At 43.5% G+C, this 22,140-nt stretch overlaps 1 protein-coding gene across 4 annotated transcripts in view; it reads right to left on the reverse strand.

The window, feature by feature from the left end:
• Nucleotides 1-12,771, reverse strand: part of LOC134347113 (beta-1,3-galactosyl-O-glycosyl-glycoprotein beta-1,6-N-acetylglucosaminyltransferase 4-like) — a 166,687-nt gene extending 153,916 nt beyond the window's left edge. For 3 of the 4 annotated variants that reach the window (XR_010018084.1, XR_010018085.1, XR_010018086.1), the window contains exon 1: nt 12,337-12,771. Coding sequence is in view for 1 of the 4 variants with exons in the window: in XM_063049261.1 (XP_062905331.1) it covers nt 2,967-4,274 (1,308 nt within the window). In the remaining 3 variants the exon portion in view is untranslated. Of the gene's footprint in view, nt 1-868; nt 4,276-12,336 lie in introns of those variants that run through there. The other variant, XM_063049261.1, reaches the window with a different exon arrangement.
• Nucleotides 12,772-22,140: the final 9,369 nt, after the last annotated feature.

Below are 22,140 nucleotides of genomic sequence, written 5' to 3' on the forward strand. Positions count from 1 at the left end.
TTATTTACTTTAATTTAAATTTGCTGCCTGGTTTGGTGGAGTTTGCATTCCAATTTCTGGATCAATAGTGAAGGGTTTATCTGCCATTCCAGGAGACTTGTCATTATATTTGCAGACCTTGTGTGCTTTATTCCACCCTGAGCACGGTCTGACTGATGGAAACTACCTTGGGGCTATAGAAAAATAAAGAAAGCATGTCTTATGAGGACAGATTGAGCGAGCTAGGACCTTTCTCTTTGGAGTGAAGGAGGAAGATAGGTGAATTGATAGAGGGGTACAAGATGATAAGTGGCAGAGGCTTTTTTCCTGGCAGAAATCACTAATAAAAGAGGGCATAATTTTAAAGCAATTGTAGGAAAGTATAGAGGGGGGGATGTCAGAGGTAGGTTTTTAACACAGAGTGGCGAGTGTGTGGAATACCCTGCCAGGGAAGTTGGTTGAGGCAGATATATTAGGAGCGTTTAGGTACATGGATGACAGTAAAATGGGGAGCTATGTAGGAGGGAAGTGTTAAGTTGATCTTAGAGTGGGTCAAAAGATCAGCACGACCTCATTGGCTGAAGACCTGTACTGCTGTGCAATGTTCGATGTTCTATAATGAGGGCTTTAAATTTATCATTCTAAAACATTTGAATGAAATGTACCTCCATTCCTAATCCAGTCAATGGGCATCAAGGGAAAACACTCCAATGACTGGATGTAGCTGCCACTGTGGAGGATGCTGTGATTGTTGGAGGTAACTCATCGCGACCCGCAGGACATAGCCACGGGCTGTGTTCTAAGGCCATGCATCTTTGGCAGCTTCTTCAGTGACCTTCCATCCATCATAAAGTCAGAAATGGGGATGTTCACTGATGATTGTGCAGTGTTCAATTCCATTTGCAAACCTTCGGCAGATAAAAATGTCCACACCTCCATTGCAGCAAGAGTTAGACATCATTTTCATAGTCTTATAAGTGGTCTGATATACTCGTGTATACTCATGCCTGGCAATAACCATCACCTCCTAAAGTAAGTCACACTACCTACACATAACATTCAATGGCACTACCAAAGTTCAGAAATTCAAAGTTCATATACACAATATATCACCATATACAAAGCTGAGATTTATTTCTTTGCAAGCATACCCAGTAAATCCAAAAACCATAACAGAATCAATGAAAGACCACACCCAACATAATGGAAAAACAACCAATGTGCAATAGACAACAAATAGTGCAAATACAGAAGAAACAAAAATAATAACAATGAATAAATAAGCAATAAATATCAAGAACATGAGTGAAGAGTCCTTGAAAGTGAGTCCATAGGTTGTGGGAATAGTTCCAGACTTTCAACATCATATAGGTCACCACTAACTAGAAACTTAATGGGATATGTTACAGAAGTCCCATGTGAAGCTGGATATCTAGAGGAAAATGACCCAACTCCAGACACCATAAATCTTTTCCAGTTGTATGGATACTGTCAGAATTCTCTACACTTCCCCAGATGAGCACTTTTCCAGCAATACTGAAGTTTGATGCCATCCAGGACAAAGTAGAAAGCACATTGGCAACTTATTCAGCATCCCGAATATTCATTCCTTCCACGACCGATGCACAGTGTGGATGTATCAACTGCAGAATTCACAATGTGTTGGAGATATTCCAATGAAACCCAGATTACAACAACTGAATAAATGAAGGTTACTGATCTAAGCTACTTTGGTATCATCTCTGCCACCAAGGATGACAAAACTTTCATGACCACAGGAGTATTATTGTCTGCAGGTTCCCCTCAGAGCTGCACACCATCCTAAACTGGAAGGATATCAGCAGCTTTCATCACTGCTGGTTCGAAATCCTCAATAGCAGTTCTGGTACCACCATCAAGAGCAATTAGGTATGGGCAATAAACACTGGCCCAACCAGTGAACACGTACCAATATGTAAATATATGAAGCACCGATACACATGAAATTTATGGGGTGAATTTTGCAATTACTAATTTTATATTTTTTACATCTAGTATTAATATGGATTATTCTCAAACTGAAAATAGTACCTTTAGAAGCAGGGCATAAAATAATATTGTGCTCATTCTCAAAAATGCCTTGCTCATGTGGCTCTGTTCGAGTTCTCAAAATCCCTTGGGACAACCCCCAGTGAGATCATTTATTATTACTGAACAAGATGTTTGGTGAAACCTTCAATGTTTCAATATACTGTACATGTGACAAATAAAGCTAATCTTTAACCTCGCTTCTGTTTCTAGGAAGCAAAAGAGACATTTAACATTGAAATAAGAAGTATCAGTAAGTTAACTGTCCTCTGTAAATTTCCTCTCAGAGTCACAGAGTTATAGAGCACTGAATCTGGCCCCTTGGACCAGTCAGTCCACTCCAGCCAAGAAGCCCAGCCAAGCTAGTCCCACTTAGCCCAAAACCTTTAACATCTTTCCAATCCATGTACCTGTTCAACTTTCTTTTAAATGTTGTTATCGTACTTGTCTCGGCCACTTCCTCCAGCAGCTTATTCCACATAGATACCATCCTCCATGAAAAAAGTTGCTCCTCGAGTTCCTATTAAATCTTTCCCCTTTCTCTCTAAACCTATGCCCTCTAGTTCTTGATTCCCCAACTCTGGAAAAAAGGCTCTAGGACCATTATGATCTTTTACACCTCCATAGGATCAGATCTCAGTCCCCATACAGTCTAAGAAATAAAATCCCTTATATCCTCTTTGACAAATAGTGTCATTTGACTCTATACTATAGCTCAAGTTTTATAGGCATTTGTTTTCTTATCTTAAGGCCTGTTCTCTGCTCTCTACATTGTTAGTGGTTAAAACTTTAAACACAAAACAGGAGAGAACATTGTTTGATTTTCTGTTTAGCTTTGAAGCTTGATCAAAACTTCCAACGCCACGTGTGATATTTCTTTAACTCCAAAAGTCTCCATCAATATTATAAACAGAGAACTTTCAAGAAGTCAATCCTAGCCAATCCCTCTGGCGTTCCACAATCTTTAGTTCCAAACATTTTATTAAAACAGGGTCTACTTTAGAATCAAATTTATTAGCGAACCAATGGCCACTCTGAAGGAGCCACCTGAGCTCAGCAGAACCATAGATGCAGACGCTGCGGCGATGAGTTCCTGTGCAAGGTGGGTATAACATCTCCTCGAGGTAGCTCCACTTCACCAGCCGCGTCTTACTTTGCATATCAGTCACTTCAGCTCCAGACCTGGGGAGCTCACCTGGTACTCCAGGCACTCGCACCATACTCGCCCAGAAGTGCTCATCCGGTGAGTATGTATCTGCAGACCATGCAAGGAAATCTTTGGCTACTATGCTGTTATTAATGTATTTGACAAACTCATAACTTAAGACAAAGTAGGCACTGCCAGTGAACATTTCAATGCCATGGGGGCTAGGATCCTTCTTTATGTCCGTTTTCATTAGTATGCCTCCAAACTCATCTAAGGTATCTTGAAACTCATGGTGAAATGTAAATCGCTCTTTCTTAATGGCACTGGGTTTCACAGACTCCAACATGTTCGCTCCATTCAGCTTCTTCAGTTCAGATACCAGTTCGATGTTGGATCGCAATGGCAGATCTTGGCCACACAAATTGATAACATACCTCCACTGGACAGAGGAGTTGAGAAGATCCGATAAGCAATTGAGATCTGCTTGGAGCCTGGAGATATGAGTGTAGTACACCAACTCTATCTTGGTTGCAATGAATACATTTGGTAAACACCTGGCTAAATTATGCATGGCAGTTTTGAAAGATTTTGAGGATTTCTGGTCATAATGGATGCAATATATATTTTGCGGCATATAAATCATTTTCAGCAACCTTTCCACCATAATGGCATCTTTATGAACAACCAGAGAAAATGCCAAGGGGTACTCCTGCTCCTCCTTTGAGGTCAACTTGTAGTGGTATCCTCTATGCTGAAGGTATTGGACACAGTTTGATGTCATCAACTCCACGTCTTCATCTTCCAAATCAACAATGCTACCCTTGCGAATTTCCAATGTTTTTCCCACCTCTGCTGAGTTGTAATTGTAGATTTCCGTGCAATTTATCTCAATCTTCGACTGCAACCACCTGGCATCCTTTCTATTCCACACAAGTGAAGAGGTACTCAGGAGAGGTTCTACTAGCCAAGTTTTCTGCCCGTCTCTGACTACATTATTGTAACAGAGGCACAGCAGTGCAACAGCTAAAAGCAGTCGAAGCATCTTCAGATGAATTTTTCCAATGGAAAACCTGAAATGCATTCTGCAAAACATAGAAAGCCCAAATGTCAGCACAAACAAATGTGGATGTCATTTAGAACATAATAAAATCACAGGGAGTAGGCCATGTGGTCCCCAAAGCCCACTCCGTCATTTAATAGGATCATGACTAATCTGATCTTGGCTTCAATTCACCTTTCCAGTCATTTCCCCATAATCCTTGACTCTTTCATAAAACAAAAACAGTCTCTGCTTTGAATATACTCAATGATTCAGCTTCTGTTGCTCTTTATATTATAGAATTCCAAAGATTCACAACTTTTGGAGAGAAGAAATTCCTCCTCACCTCCATTTTAAATGGGCTACCCTTAACATTGAAACGTAGTTCCAGATTGTCTCACACAGAAAGTGCTCTTACATAAAACTATTCATCAAATATTTTCTTACAAGGTTGAAAGCAAACATGAAATTATACAGTCATAGAAAAGTGCACCAATGAAAAGGAGGCAGGTAAAATCTGTGATTCTCCCTCAAGAGGCCCCACTATTATTTTACATTTGAAATGTGGGGACAACAGGGACAAGGCCAGTGTTCATTGTACCTTCCCAACTGCCCTGGCAAACTACTTGTTCAGTCACAAATTGTTGAGCGGTGACTGAGGCATTACAATTCATCAGTTTGATCCAATCCATACTCACATTATTTAGGTTGGATAGTAGCACAGGTTTCAGCAGGGATAAGAGACAAAAGAATGCAAGTATAAATCAGGCAACCAAGTTATCCCACAATGTAGTGATGCAACAATACTTAATGAATATTCCTGCTTATTCTTTCATGTTGTCCTCTTGGGTTTCTGGTTAATTGTAAACTCACAAAGTTGATTGTGGATATTCACTGATAATTACATTTAGTTTGTTTGTTTGGAATGTGGGTGTCATGGCCAAAACCGGCATTTACTGTTCATGCAACACACACAAAATGCTGGTGGAACGCAGACAGGCCAGACTGGTGAAGGGTCCTGACAAAGGGTCTCAGCCCAAAACATCGACTGCGCTTCTTCCTATGGATGCTGTCTGGCCTGCTGCATTCCACCAGCATTTTGTGTGTTGCTTGAATTTCCAGCATCTGCAGATTTCCTCGTATTTACTGTTCATCCTTGATTGCCTTTCAGAAGGAGTCAATGAGATGTTTTCTTGAATTGCTGTAGCCCTTCTAATGAAGGCCGTCCTATAGTACTGTCAGGTGGGGACCTCCACAGTTAAGACCCAGGAACAATGGAGGGCCTGTGAATTATTTGCAGATGAGAGTGACTTATGACTTGGAAAGCGACCATCTGGGAGCACTCTTGCCAAGAACCTGCTGCCCTTATCATTCTTAGGGGTAAACATTATGGAGGCACGGGCAGTGTAGTCAAACCAGCTAAGCTGAGTAACTGCACTTTGTAAACGATAAACACTGGATGCTAAAGGTGGAGGGAATGAATGTTTAAGGTGGTAGATTGGGTCCCAAATGATTTTCCAATAAACAATCTGTTGGTGGAGCTCAGCAGGCTGAGCAGCATCTTTAGGAATAAAGGAATTGTTGACATTTTGGGTCAAAGCCCAGCATCAGGATTATGTTGTCCTGGCTGGAGCCAAGCTTCTTGAGTGTCCGACAGGTGCCTTGCAGATGGTGGAGAGACTTTGTGAGTACGATCGGGTATCCTGGCTCTGACCTATTCACGATGCCCTGGTATTTATGTGGCTGGTCTGAGTCAGCTTCTGGTCAATGGTAATCCCAAGGTTATTGATGGTGGTAGACTTTGCAATGGTAATGAGTTTGAATGTCAAGGGAACGTGATTAGATGACTTCTGATTCAAGATGGGTGCTGCCCAGGCACTTTTGTAAGGTGCATGTTAGTTTCCAATGATCAAACAAAGCCTAAATGTTGTCCAGGTCTTGCTATATGCAGGCAAGAAATGCTTCATTTCTTGCAAGGTTGAGAATGGAATTGAAGGTGCTTGTCAGCATGGGGACAATCAGTGATTGTCCCCATGCCTGACCTTATGGCATGATTTCCATGAGGAATAATTCCAACCATTAGTGTTCTCCCCTCAACACCCAATAATTTCCTTTTCGCCAGCCCCCTTTGGTATCACACTCAGTCAATTATGGCAGTTGCATTCAGCTCACCTCTAGAATTTCCAGTTTAAGATGGTGTTGGTAAACCTCAGTGACTACTTGTCAGTAGCAAACAAAACAAAGGAAACAACTAAATACTTTATTAATAACATCATTCAAACTGAAATTCAAATTCAATTTAAATCTTTTATGGAAAATGACCACTGCAAACAATAGCCTATAACTTCCCTTTTGAAGTTGAGCTTTTGAACTCCCTGTTCGACCTGATATTTCTGCGGTGTGAACTTATGTCTCAAGGGTGCAGGACGGATGTGGCGCAGCATGTAGAGGCTGAGTAATGGTGGCGAGGCCCAGGCCAATGAGCCAACGTTTGCCCATTGCTGGAGCAGGCCAGGAGGCAATTTGATGTGGCAGAACCAAGGCAAGGCAAGCAGAGGAGAGGCAGAGCTGAGGCGGAGTCTGAGCCCGAGATCGAGGAGAGATCCGAGGTTTCATCGATGTAAGCACCAGGCCAAATTGGAAAGGTTGGGTGCGAACCAAATTGAGGTGGAGGTGCATCAGCCCCAGGGGTATGGAAGTGGCAGGGCCCAGGGCTGAGAGCAAGAAGCGACCCAAGGTTTGGACGATTTAAGTGCCAGGCCAGATTGCAAAGGTCAGGGTGTTGGGACTGGAGACAAAGGATGAAGCAGTTCTACTCGCTGCTCCGCGACGTTCACTCGGTTCTGTGCTGAACTGAGGCTGGGGTCTGCTCCGACTGCAGTGATGCCTGACTTCGTGTCTGTGGACTCACTTCTGTAAAACTCCAGTTCTGGATGCGACTTGCTTTCTTTTATTGTTTGCACGATTTGCTTTCTTTCTCTCTGCACATTGGGTGTTTTTTTCTTAAATGGGTTCTATTGAGTTTCTTTGTTTTACAAACAAGATAAAATCTGCAGATGCTGGAAACCCAAGCAACACACACAAAATGCTGGTGGAACTTAGCAGGCCAGGCAGCATCTAGCAAAAGAGTACAGTCGAAGTTTTGGGCTGAAAACCTTCGGCAGTTTCTTTGTTTTGTGGTTGCCTGTAAGGAGACAAATCCCAAGCTTGTATAAAGTACACACACTTCGATATAAATGTACTTTGAACTTTGAATTTATGTTTGGATCAAGACTGCGCTGAAGTCTGGAATTGAACTGCCCTGCAAAACCCAGACTAGGCCTCTAAAAGCAGATTAGACAATAGATGATAGACAATAGGTGCAAGAGTAGGCCATTCAGCCCTTCAAGCCAGCACCGCCATTCACTGTGATCATGGCTGATCATCCACAATCAGTATCCAGTTCCTGCCTTATCCCCACAACCTTTGATTCCGCTATCTTTAAGAGCTCTATCCATCTCTTTCTTGAAAGCATCCAGAGACTTGGCCTCCACAGCCTTCTGGGGCAGAGCATTCCATATATCCACCACCTCTGGGTGAAAAAGTTTTTCCTCAACTCCATTCTAAATGGCCTACCCCTTATTCTTAAACTGTGGCCTTTGGTTCTGGACTCACCCATCAGCGGGAACATGCTTCCTGCCTCCAGCGTGCCCAATCCCTTAATAATCTTAATATATTGAGTATAAGAGCTGGAATGTTATGATGAGGTTGTATAAGGCATTGGTGAGGCTGAATCTGGAGCATTGTGTTCAGTTTTGGTCACCAAATTACAGGGATATAAATAAGGTTGAAAGAGAGCAGAGAAGGTTTACAAATATGTTGCCGGGACTTGAGAAACTCCGTTACAGAGAAAGGTTGAATAGGTTAGGACTTTATTCCCTGGAGCGTTGAAGAATGAGGGGAGATTTGATAGAGGTATATAAAATTATGATGGATATAGATAGAGTGAATGCAAGCAGGCTTTTTCCACTGAGGCAAGTGGAGAAAAAAAACCAGAGGACATGGGTTAAGGGTGAGGGGGGAAAAGTTTAAAGGGAAGATTGGAGGGGGGGGGCTTCTTCACACAGAGAGTGGTGGGAGTATGAAATGAGCTGACAGACGAGGTGGTAAATGCGGGTCCTGACGAAGGGTCTCGGCCTGAAACGTCGACTGCGCCTCTTCCTATAGATGCTGCTTGGCCTGCTGCGTTCACCAGCAACTTTGATGTGTGTTGCTTGAATTTCCAGCATCTGCAGAATTCCTGTTGTTTGCTTTTAAATGCGGGTTCTTTTTTAACATTTAAGAATAAATTGGACAGATACATGGATGGGAGGTGTATGGAGGGATATGGTCTGTGTGCAGGTCAGTGGGACTAGGCAGAAAATGGTTTGGCACAGCCAAGAAGGGCCAAAAGGCCTGTTTCTGTGCTGTAGTTTTTCTATGGTTTCTATGGTTTCTAATCTTATATGTTTCAATAAGATCCCCTCTCAGCCTTCTAAATTCCAGAGTATACAAGCCCAGTCGCTCCAATCTTTCGACATATGACAGTCCCGCCATCCCGGGAATTAACCTTGCAAACCTATGCTGCACTCCCTCAATAGCAAGAATGTCCTTCCTCAAATTTGGAGACCAAAACTGCACACAGTACTCCAGGTGTGGTCTCACCAGGGCCCTGTACAGCTGCAGAAGGACTTCTCTGCTCTTATTTTCAATTCCCCTTGTTATGAAGGTCAGCATGCCATTAGCTTTCTTCACTGCCTGCTGTACTTGCATGCTTGCTTTCAGTGACTGATGTATAAGAACACCTAGATCTCGTTGTACTTCCCCTTTTCCTAACTTGACTCCATTTAGATAATAATCTGCCTTTCTGTTCTTACCACCAAAGTGGATAACCTCACACTTATCCACATTAAACTGCATCTGCCATGCATCTGCCCACTCACCCAGCCTGTCCAAGTCACCCTGCATTCTCATAACATCCTCCTCACATTTCACACTGCCACCCAGCTTTGTGTCATTGGCAAATTTGCTAATGTTACTTTTAATTCCCTCATCTAAATCGTTAATATATATTGTAATATAGATTATGTCTTACTGATAGGATTGCCCATGACAGCTTTCTTCAGTTTGCTAATGGTTTAGAGTAGATTAATTAGATGGCAATTGTTATTAATTGGTATTTGTCCCAGGATTCCCTGGTTGATCTTCTGCATTATTAGGTGATGTTAATGTAACTACACTGGTATAGCTTGGTTAGACACAAGTTTAATTCAAGTATAAAGGTCCTTTTCCTTCAGCCCTTTACCTCATTCACCTATCACCTCCCAGCTTCTTGCTTTATCCCCTCTCCCCCACCTAACATCCTTCTCCCTCACCTGGTTCCATCTATCAATCAGCTTCTACTCCTTCTTCTCCCCCACCTTCTAATTCTGGCTTTTTCCCCTTCCTTTCCAGTCCTGATGAAGGCTCTCAGCTCAAAACATCGACTGTTTATTGTCCTCCATAGATGCTGCCTGACCCGCTGAGTTTCTCCAACATTTTGTGTGTGTTGTTTCAAATGTCTTCCCCGTCACCTTGAATTCATTTCAGAGGATCTGCCCTGGGTCCAGCACACAAGTTCCATTACAAAGAAAACATGAGGAAGTTTGTGAAGATTCAGCATGTCATCTAAAACTTTGACAAACTTCTATGGATGTGTGGTGGGGAGTATATTGACTAATTACATCATGACCTGGTATGGAAATGCCAATGCCCTTGTATAAAAAAGCCTACAAAAACTAGTGGATATGGCCCAGTCCATCGGGGTAAAACTCTCCCCATCATTGAGCACAACTACACGGGGCACTGTTGTAGGAAAGCAGAATCTATCATTTAGGTCTTCCACCATCCAGGCCATGCTCTCTTCTCACTGCTGCCATCAGGAAAACGGTATGAGACCCTCAGTACTCACACCATCAGGTTCAAGAACAATTATTACCCCACAACCATTAGGCTCTTGAACCAGAAAAGATAACTTCACTCCCCCTTAAACGAACTGTTCCCACAATCTCTGGACTCACTTTCAAGGACTCTTCATCTCATGTTCTTGATATTTATTGCTTATTTATTTATTATTTTTTTCTGTTTTTTTGTATTTGGACAGTTTGTTGTCTCTTGCACATTGGTTGTTTGTCTGTCCAGTTGGAAGTGGTTTTCATTGATCCTATTGTGTTTCTTGTAATTACTGTGATTGCTACAAGCAAATGAATCTCAGGGTTGTATATGGGTGACATATATGTACTTTGATCAGACATTTACTTTGAACTTTGAATACGTGCCCTCCAGCTCCATACACCCCTGTCCCAGGAACAATAATTCATCTACCCCATCTATGTTCCTCAAATTTTCATGAAACTTTATAAAGTCACCCCTCAGCCTCCTATGAACCAGTGAGAATAAATCAACCCTATACATTTCAGCTATCCAATGCAGGTAAATATATTCTGCCTCCGCCACATCCTTCCTGTAGGGTAATTACCAGAACCACCATACACACCACTCTAAATACAGTATCTTGTACAGTTTTAACATGATCTCTCAATACATACTCACTGCCAACACAAAATGATCTGCAGATGCTGGGGTCAAAGCAACACTCACAACATGCTGGAGGAACTCAGCAGGTCGGGCAGCATCCGTAGAAAAGATTGGTCGACGTTTTGGGCCGGAACCCTTCATCAGGAAGGGTTCCTCCCTTCTATCTCACCAAAGATACCAAAATGCTTCCTTCCATATACTATCTACCTGTGTCACACTCCCAGGAAACCTTGGGCCTTGAACTTGCACCCCAGGATCAATGCTCTTGAAGTCCTTGCATTTATACTATTTGGACTTTGTTCATTGACCTTCGATATTTGTTTGGCAAATTGAAATTGCAAATGTACCGAACAAAACACGTTTTGCTTTCTGATTTTACGAGATAATAGGAACTAAAGTACCTCCCTCCCCAGATTCCTGAGCACAGCTACCTCTGCTACTCTGACCGGATCTGAGATGACCGGATATTCATGGATTACGGTTCTGTATTGGGAAATCGGTTTACCTAACTTCGCGGGTCTGAAATAAGTACACACGAGATTGCGAAGTGGCTTCAGCAAGAAAAATGTTATCAATAGCGGCAAAAGCGTCTTTGCGTTCAAAGGCCAACTCACGCTTTAACTCGCCTTTGAGAGATTTTATTTATTTCCATGCAGTTAAAATGCGACTTGAAACTTAAGAGTCTTCCAGTGTGTGCACTAGACTGAAGTGAGGATTGCACATACAATGTGACTGGATTCTAATGAAGGGCAAGTGGAAACATTTCTTGGACCCGCTCGACACGACTCAACAGTATTTTTCAGTAAGGAGTGTAACCTGTATAACGTACCCCGTTATTCCCGTTATTTCTCACTGCCTGTCATAGACATACAGACACAGACACACACACACACACACCACTGCAGTTGAATGCATACACACAGATATAGATACAGGCTCGAATTGGATAGCACACACGGGATTCAATTAACAGTACATGGAATTTAAAAATAACAGATTGCAGATACTGGAAATCCGAAAACAAAAACAGTGGAAACTGCTAACAATCCGCCGGTCAGGAGGCATCCGTAGGAGGAAAACAGCTACATTTTCAGTTCCGGGACTTATTGTCAAAGTTCTGAGAAGGTCCGGAACTAATACACTACTCTTGTCACAAACGTCACCAACCCCAATGAGTGCTTCTAACACAACAAGAGAAAATCTGCGGATGCTGGGGTGCTTCTAACATGCTGTTTTTTTTAAAACTATTAAAGTTGGTGGTTCCAACTAAGGGCACTTCAACCGAACACCATATGGTTCCCATCTGTACAAGTTTCGCTGTGCCTTGGGCAAAAAGCAAGATCCAAGATCGGGGGGTTTCGGCGCTATTGGTAATTACCTGATTCTTAACTTTTAGGAAGTAGTTTCAGCCAAAACTGTTACACAGGCTACTCTCTTCAGTTCACTGCGCGCTCCCCAACCACTCCGCACCCCTACATTACCGAACAGGGCTGCCGCCGGAATAACTTACAGAGCAAGCGATGAGGGACGCTCTGAGAAAGTAAACGAAGGAAACGTGTGACGGATCCCAAGTGCATGCGGCGGTGCAGTCCACGCTCCGAGCTGCCGACTTGCGGAACACCGGGCTTGGGAGGGCCGTGAGAGAGGCTGGGTGAAAGAGCTGGGTTGAACTTCTCCCGTTGGTTGTCAGGGCACACTCACTTCATGCACTGCCGTGTGTAGCTTGATCACGTGATGCCGTTACAGGCGTCTGACCAGATCTAGACAATCATTGGAACAAGTGAACCCGAACACACTGAGCTGGGCGTGTTGGTTAAACCCCAGTTAATACACTACCCCGTCAGACACTCGCCTGCCGTTCGTCATATAGTCATAGTCATACTTTATTGATCCCTCGGGAAATTGAGTTTCGTTACAGTTGCACCAACCAAGAATAGAGTATAAATATAGCAATATAAAACCATAAAAAAATTAGTCCAGGACCAGCCTATCGGCTCAGGGTGTCTGACCCTCCAAGGGAGGAGTTGTAAAGTTTGATGGCCACAGGCAGGAATGACTTCCTATGACGCTCAGTGTTGCATCTAGGAGGAATGAATCTCTGGCTGAATGTACTCCTGTGCCCACCCAGTACATTATATAGTGGATGGAAGACATTGTCCAAGATGGCATGCAACTTGGACAGCATCCTCTTTTCAGACACCACCGTGATAGAGTCCAGTTCCATCCCCACAATATCATTGGCCTTACAAATGAGTTTGTTGATTCTGTTGGTGTCTGCTACCCTCAGCCTGCTGCCCCAGCACACAACAGCAAACATGATAGCACTGGCCACCACAGACTCCTAGAACATCCTCAGCATTGTCCGGCAGATGTTAAAGGACCTCAGTCTCCTCAGGAAATAGAGATGGCTCTAACCCTTCTTATAGACAGCCTCAGTGTTCTTTGACCAGTCCAATTTATTGTCAATTTGTATTCCCAGGTATTTGTAATCCTCCACCATGTCCACACTGACCCCCTGGATGGAAACAGGGGTCACCAGTGCCTTAGCCCTCCTCAGGTCCACCACCAGCTCCTTAGTCTTTTTCACATTAAGCTGCAGTTAATTCTGCTTACACTATGTGACAAAGTTTCCTACCATAGTCCTGTACTCAGCCTCATCTCCCTTGCTGATGCATCCAACTATGGCAGAGTCATCAGAAAACTTCTGAAGATGACAAGACTCTGTGCTGTAGTTGAAGTCCGATGTGTAAATGGTGAAGAAAAAGGGACCTGGAACATTAACGACCTGGAGATGAACTGAGGAGACATGTTACTAGCAATGATAAGATTGCATTGTTGTTTGTGAGGAGGAAATAAATGGATAGAATCTTGTGTTTAAGATATTGACAAGTTGGTTAGGTGGGCAGGGAAATGGAATTTAGTGTTGACAATGAGAGCTGCTAAATATTGGGAAAACTAATAAGGCGATGATATACGCAGAATAGGAACAAAGTGATCTTGGTGTAATATCCAAAGAACCTTGAAGGCTGCAGCAATGGAAGAGAAGCTGGTTAAGGTGTATCTGCCTTTATTAGCCGGGGCTTGGAATATTAGAGCTGGGAGGTTATGATACACCAATTGTGATTATAACAAAGTGAGTACAGAAGAGAAGTTGGGGGAGATAGACATGGTAGGGGAAGGTGTGATAAGCGATATAGGATATGGAGAAGTGCAAAGTGCAAAGGATAAGCCTATCAAAAGTAGTGGTTACAACCTCCCCATTATTGAGAACAAGGAGCACCGTGGCAGGAAAGCAGCATCCATCAACAGGGACATCCACCATCTAGGCCACACTCTCTTCATGCTGAAGCTATCAGGAAGAAGGTACTGCAACCTTAAGTCCCACACCACCTGGTTCAGGAACAGTTATTAACCTTCAACCATCAGGCTCCTGAACCAGAGGGGATAACTTCACTCACCCCATCACTGAACTGTTTCCGCAACCTGAAAGTCACTTTCAAGGACTTTTCATCTCATGTTCTCAATATTTATTGCTTGTTAATTTATTATTATTAATTTGATTTTTTTGTATTTGCCCTGTGTTATTTTCTGCACATCCATTGTTTGTCCATCTTTTGTGCAGTTATGTGCAGTTTTTCTTTGATTCTGTAGTGTTTCTTTATACTTAATTTGAACTAATTTAATCTCAGGGATGTATACGATGACATAAAATTACTTTGACAATACATTTACTTTGAAATTTGAAGATTGCATTCCAAGTTCACATTATCAGCCAAGGTGCAGAATATTAGACCAGAGAAATCATGCTCAAACTATGTAAGTAAGAAGTTTTGACTGAGATTGTCAATGACACCAAAGGTGTCACGGTCCGGTCCGTGAAGTCCGCATTCTGGTTCACGGTCCGGTCCATGGACTCCGGACTCTGGGTTTTCCGGCTGTCCCTTGTTTCAGTTGGGCTTAATCATAGGCACCTGATGCTCATCTTGGGGCTGAGAATATAAGTGGCCCTGGGTTCGAGTGTGCTTACTGGTTTGTCTTGTCAGTATCCTGTCCTCACCTCTGTGGGGTGTGACGAAAGTACACATAGACTAAGATATTGACTGTGCTGTGCTATCACCAGTGGGATCAACAGTTGATCTGCCACCTGTCTTCAGGAGAGAGAGATAAGTAAAGACAATGGAGCAGCATTTGGAAATGTTAATGAAGAGACGGCAGAGCTTAACGGAAGGAGACAGCGGTCTGGGAATTGTCAAGACCGGCTCCTCTTTGAACCCTGAACTGTTTGAAGTGATGGACAGGCGATACCCCAGCAGGGGGATAAAAAGGGACAGGTTCGCTAAGGTAGGACACACGACACCCCAAGGTAACGAGACCCTGGAAGCGGTGCGTCTCCCACAAGTCGGTGGGAGTTTTTGGAGGGCTGGTAGCGGGACCAAGCCATAGACGCACAGGGTGGAAAGGAACGATTGGTGGGAACCTGGTGTGTGTCCGCCCTTGCCTGGGTGCCAGGTTCACTGTAGAGGAACGGAGGGGTCACAGTCAGTGACCTCAGAAGACATTACAAAGGGCTCGCCCGAAAGCTAACTGCAAGAAATATCGAAGGTCTGTGTGGAAGCCGTTTTTGAATATTCATTCGCTTTCTCTCTCTCTCTCCCACGGCAGTGATTACTGTGAACTGAACTGAACTCAGTTGAACTGAACTTTGCGTCACTTTGAAACTGGTCATTTACCCCTAGATGACGATAGAGCTTGATTGATCCTATTATCCTAGTTTCTGTGTACATGTGTGTTTATCATTGCTGAACTGTTGTATTCATTATGCTTTTGATTAGAGTACTGTGTTGCTTATTTCTTTAATAAAACTTTCTTAGTTTCCAGTAATCCAGACTCCAACTGAGTGATCCATTTCTGCTGGTTTGGTAACCCAGTTACGGGGTACGTAACAGGGTTAAGTCAGGCCGGCTTTGCCGTTACCCTGCAGTTGGATCTGTCCCTTCCTGTCCTTGCCTCCATTGGGTAAGCTGGGCCATCTTTGCCATTACCCTGAGGCTGGACTGTTCCCTTCCCTTCCCTTCCTTCTGAAGCCTTGCGTGCAACCTGTGTCTAGGGCCTCGCCTGCAACTTTGTCAAGTTCAACCACTGGAGCGAGACTGGAGACTTGCTGTGTCAAGATAAGATCGTTGAGTTGGAACTGTCTCTGTGTCCACGCCTTCGCTAGGTAGGTCCGGTCGTTTGCCACTACCTAGTGTTGGGAACCGTCTCTGTGTCCACGCCTTCGCTAGGTAGGTCCAGCCGTTTGCCGCTACCTAGTGTTGGGAACCGTCTCTGTGTCCACGCCTTCGCTAGGTAGGTCCGGCCGTTTGCCGCTACCTAATGTTGGGAACCATCTCGTTGCGTTCAGCATTCTGTGTAGAGCCCTGGCCCCAAGTCCTGTTCCCAAGGAGGAGTCCTGGCTCTGTGATCTGAGTACGAGTCCCGGCCCTAAGTCCTGTTCCCAAGGAGGGGTCCCGGCTCTATGTTCCATGTCCCTGTGTTCCTGTCTCTCAAGCCCAAGGCTCTGTGTTCCTGTTCTCCCCAAGACCAAGGCTCTGTGTTCTGCATTCCTGTCGTCCCAAGTCCAAGGTTCCGAGGTTCCTGTTGTCCCAAGTCCAAGGCTCAGCTGTTCCTGAGTACCAACTCAAGGCTTCGTGTTCTTGTCCTGTCCAGGAGTTCCCTCATCCTGCCCAAGAGTCTCTCGTTGTGTCCTGTAGCCTCGCCCAGTCCTGTCTCCCAAGACCACGTCATGTCTTCGCCTAGTTCCGGAGTCCGAGCCGGAGTCAAGACCCAGGTTCGGGGTTCTTGTCCAGTCTCTGGATCGGAGTCAGAACCCAAGCCTCATCATGTCCTCGCCGTGAAGAACTCAAGCTATGTTCAGTCCTGTAGCCACATCATGTCCTCGCCTGATTCCGGGGTCCGAGCCCAAGTTAAGACCCAGGTTCTGGGTCCTCGTCCAGTCTCCAGCTCAGAGTCCAGCCCAGGCTCCTAGTTCCCAATTCCTTGTCCTGGTACCGCTTGCCTAACCAATGTTCTAGCCCAAGTCTGTGTTTCTGTCCCAGCTCTCTAGTCAAGTCCTGGAGCGCAAGGCTGGGACCCTTTATAGGATGCAGGGCCAGGATTACTGCTGAGGATGTTTGCTGAGGCAAACTGCTGAGGATTCAGATGGGGACGAGGAATCTCCAGCACCGGGCTGGGCAAGGTACTCCTGGGCTTGGTTAGGCACCAGAACTGGATGAGGACACGAAGCTTAGACTTGGACAGGGCTGGAACACGGCCCCTGGACTTGGTCTTGGAGCACAGGAGCACGGAGCCTTGGACTTGAACACAGGAACACAGCGCCTGGGACTTGGAACACAGAGCCAGGACCCCTCCTTGGGACAGGACGTAGGGCTTAGACATGGACACTAAACACAGGGGCACAAAGAGACAGTTCCAAACTCAACGATAGATAGTTCCTTATCTTGGCGTGGCAAGGCTCTGGTCTCACTCCAGTGGTTGAACTTGACGGGGATACTGACGAGGTTTCAGGAGAAGGTTTCAGAAGGAAGGGAGAAGGAAGGGAACAGGCCAGCAAACCATCCCTGGTTTGCAGAGGTATTTATCTGCCAGACCGAAATGAGAATAAAGTGCCTCGATTAAGGCACCCAACAGAACAAGGGAGAAAACAGGAAAACCTGGAACAAGGATCGATGGACCGGACCGTGAACTGGAAGGCGGACTTCACGGACTGGACCATGACAATGTGACATAACATCATGTAACCATTGAGCATGAGTAGGCAGAATGACATCCTTCCGTTTAAGCAAGAGCGTCCTCCTAGCTATAAGAGAAATAAACACCAAAATGTGCAAATCAGATGTTTCCAGAATACTATCTTTTTCTCCAACAACACTGAATAAAGCTGTCAAAGGGTTAGGCTGAAAATTTACTTTGAAAAGTACAGAGAAAGTTTAAAATATTTCCTTCCAGTATTTCCCAAGACTCAGACATGTCCAAAACATACGAATTAGTGAAGCTTCTCCATTATTACATCTATCACAAAAGGGAGATATATCCGAATAAAAATGAGATAGCTTATCCTTGTTCATGTGGGCCCTATGGACCACTTTAAATTGTAAGAGGGAGTGGCGGGCAAATAATGATGAAGTGTTAACCAATTTAAAAATTTCATTCCAAGTTTCCTCAGAAATTGAAGTCTATAAATCTTGTTCCCAAAGATTTTTAATTTTGTCTAAAGGAGCATTTCTCATTCCCAGCAACATACCATAAATGTTAGATATTGAACCATTATGAAAAGGTTTCAAATTAAAAATTACATCTAATAAGTTCTTATCTGGACTTTTAGGAAATGTATATAATTGAGATCGCAGGAAGTCTCTAATTTGTAGATATTGAAAAACGCGGGTTTTTGGTAAGCTATACTTAGCTGACAATTGCTCAAACGAAAAGAGACTTTCTCCAACAAACAAACCTTGGAAGCGTTTCATACCTAACCTATTCCATTCTTTAAAAACTAGATCAGTCTTAGAGGGTTTAAAAAAAAATTAGAAAAAGTAGGACTAGAATAGAAAATCTCAATAAACCGAAATATTTTCTAAATTGTACCCAGATCCTCAAAGTATGTTTAACTACCAAATTGTCAGTTAGTTTACTTAAAGATAAAGGAAGAGAAATGATAGAAAATTTATTAACAGAGTTAGCTTCTAAAGAGACCCATACCCGACAGTTCTCACAGTTGATATAATATGACCAAAACATAAGGTTTTGTATATTGACTGCCCAGTAGTAAAACCTAAAATTGGGTAAAGCTAAACCTGCATTCTCTTTAGCTTTTTGAAGATGAACTTTATTTAATCGAGAATGTTTATTTTTCCATATATAAGAAGATAGAATAGAATCAAGAGAATCAAAAAAAGATTTAGGAATGAAAATGGGTAAGGCCTGGAAAAGGTGTATAAATTTAGGTAAGTTATTCATTTTACTAGAATTGATTCAGCCAACCAACGATAACGAAAGGGGCGATAGTGCCCTTTTAACATAATTCAGTAGGGTAAGAAAATTTTCTTTAAGTAGGTGTTTATAATTCTTAGTAATTGTTATAGCCAAATAGGTAAATTGATTTCTTACAATTTTTAAACAAAGGTTAGTATTGAATTGAATTGAATGATTTTTATTTTCATTATAAATAGGTACAATGAAACTCTGTTTGGCTTCCTCTCAGGCAATTAAATAAAGTGGTAGATAAAAACAAGACAGTAATAGAAAAACAGTATTAAATAGATAAGTAGCAGAAAATAAGTTGCAGCAGCACCAGAATATCACAGTGATGCACAAAGTGCTGTTGGTGCCAGTATTTGAGTCCTTGTGTGTACATGTGTGTGCTCACAGTTTCAGTCATTGTTCTGTGGGAGTGGTGTGATGGACGCCACAGCTCTGGGATAGAAGCTGTTCCTCCGTCTATTTGTTCTGGCTTTTAGTGGCCTGAACCTTTTGCTGGACGGCAGTGGGTCAAACGGAGAGTGGCCGGGATGTGTCGTGTCTCTGGTTATGCTGATTGACTTCCTCCTGAGTCTGCTGGAATAGATAGTGTCCAGTTAATAGACAATAGACAATAGACAATAAGTGCAGAAGTAGACCATTCGGCCCTTCGAGCCTGCACCGCCATTCTGAGATCATGGCTCTTCATCTACTATCAATACCCGGTTCCTGCCTTGTCCCCATAACCCTTGTTTCCCCTATCCATGAGATACCTATCTAGCTCCTTCTTGAAAGCATCCAGAGAATTGGCCTCCACTGCCTTCTGAGACAGCACGTTCCACACCTCCACAACTCTCTGGGAGAAGAAGTTCCTCCTCAACTCTGTCCTAAGTGACCTACCCCTTATTCTTAAACCATGCCCTCTGGTACTGGACTCTCCCAGCATCTGGAACATATTTCCTGCCTCTATCTTGTCCAATCCCTTAATAATCTTATATGTCTCAATCAGATCCCCCCTCAATCTCCTTAATTCCAACGTGTACAAGCCCAGTCTCTCTAACCTCTCTGCATAAGACAGTCCGGACATCCCAGGAATTAACCTAGTGAACCTACGCTACACCTCCTCCACAGCCAGTATGTCCTTCCTTAACCCTGGAGACCAAAACTGCATACAATACTCCAGGTGTGGTCTCACCAGGGCCCTGTACAAATGCAAAAGGATTTCCTTGCTCTTGTACTCAATTCCCTTTGTAATAAAGGCCAACATTCCATTAGCCTTCTTCACTGCCTGCTGCACTTGCTCATTCACCTTCAGAGACTGATGAACAAGTACTCCTAGATCTCTTTGTATTTCTCCCTTACCTAACTCCACACCGTTCAGATAATAATCTGCCTTCCTGTTCTTGCTCCCAAAGTGAATAACCTTACACTTATTCACATTAAACGCCATCTGCCAAGTTTCTGCCCACTCACCCAGCCTATCCAAGTCACCTTGAATTCTCCTAACATCCTCATCACATGTCACATTGCCACCCAGCTTGGTATCATCAGCAAACTTGCTGATGTTATTCACAATGCCTTCGTCTAAATTATTGACGTAAATCGTAAACAGCTGTGGTCCCAATACCGAGCCCTGTGGCACCCCACGAGTCACCACCTGCCATTCCGAGAAACACCCATTCACTGCTACCCTTTGCTTTCTATCTGCCAACCAGTTTTCTATCCATGTCAATATCCTCCCCCCAATGCCATGAGCTCTGATTTTACCCGCCAATCTCCTATGTGGTACCTTATCAAATGCCTTCTGAAAGTCTAGGTACGTCACATCCACTGGATCTCCCGTGTTTATCTTCCAGGTTACATCCTCGAAAAACTCCAATAGATTAGTCAAGCATGATTTGCCCTTGGTAAATCCATGCTGGCTCGGTCCAATCCTATCACTGCTATCAAGATATGCCGCTATTTCATCTTTAATAATGTGCTCTAACATCTTCCCCACTACTGATGTTAGGCTAACAGGGCGATAGTTCTCTGTTTTCTCCCTCCCTCCTTTCTTAAAAAGTGGGATAACATTAGCCATTCGCCAATCCTCAGGAACTGATCCTGAATCTAAGGAACATTGGAAAATGATCACCAATGCATCCGCAATTTCCAGAGCCTCCTCCTTTAGTACCCTAGGATGCAGACCATCTGGACCTGGGGATTTGTTAGCCTTCAGTCCCATCAGTCTACTCATCACCATTTCCTTCCTAATGTCAATCTGTTTCAGTTCCTCTGTTACCCTATGTCCTTGGCCCATCCATACATCTGGGAGATTGCTTGTGTCTTCCCTAGTGAAGACAGATCCAAAGTACTTATTAAATTCGTCTGCCATTTCTCTGTTTCCCATAACAATTTCTCCCAATTCATTCTTCAAGGGCCCAACATTGTTCTTAACTACCTTCCTTCTCTTCACATACCTAAAAAAAACTTTTGCTATCCTCCTTTATATTCCTAGCTAGCTTGCGGTCGTACTTCATTTTTTCTCCCCGCATTGCCTTTTTAGTTAAGTTTTGTTGCTCCTTAAAAATTTCCCAATCATCTGTCTTCCCACTCACCTTAGCTCTGTTATACTTCTTTTTTAATGCTATGCTATCTCTGACTTCCTTTGTCAACCACTGTGGCCACTTTCCCCCCTTTGAATCCTTCCTTCTCCGGGGGATGAACTGATTTTGCACCTTGTGCATTATTCCCAAGAATACCTGCCAATGCTGGGAGCTCCTGGGAGCTCCACCCTGACAACTGGCTGGGCTGCCTTCACCACGCGATGCAGGTCTTGTCGCTCAGCGGCCGTGCAGCTGGCATAACACACTGTGGCACTGTTGGTCAGAATGGTTTCAATTGTGCTTTTGTAGAAATTAAGCAACAGCTTTTGTGGAAGTTTGGCCTGTTTCAGCTTTCTGAGGAAGAAGAGTCTTAGTATAAATTGATACCAAATTATTCAAAAGAAAAAGTTCGCTCTTACGTAAATTCAGTTTATATCCTGAAAATTTACTAAAACAGGAGAGCAAAGAAAGCACAGGAGGCAATGAAGTCTCGACATTAGAAATAAAATGCAATAGGTCATCAGCATAGAGTGAAACTTTGTGGGTAGTACCTCTTCTTAAGATACCAGTAATATCATTAGATTCCCGAAAAGCAAAGGCTCAGGGTTCTAAAGCCAGATCAAAGAGCAAGGGGCTCGGGGACAACCTTGTCTAGTTTCATGTTGAAGTTTAAATGGTTTGGAATTCTGAAAATTAGTAAGAACCCGAGCAGAGGG

The sequence above is a fragment of the Mobula hypostoma genome, chromosome 5 (genome assembly GCF_963921235.1).
Source record: "Mobula hypostoma chromosome 5, sMobHyp1.1, whole genome shotgun sequence".
Lineage (NCBI taxonomy): Eukaryota > Metazoa > Chordata > Chondrichthyes > Myliobatiformes > Myliobatidae > Mobula > Mobula hypostoma.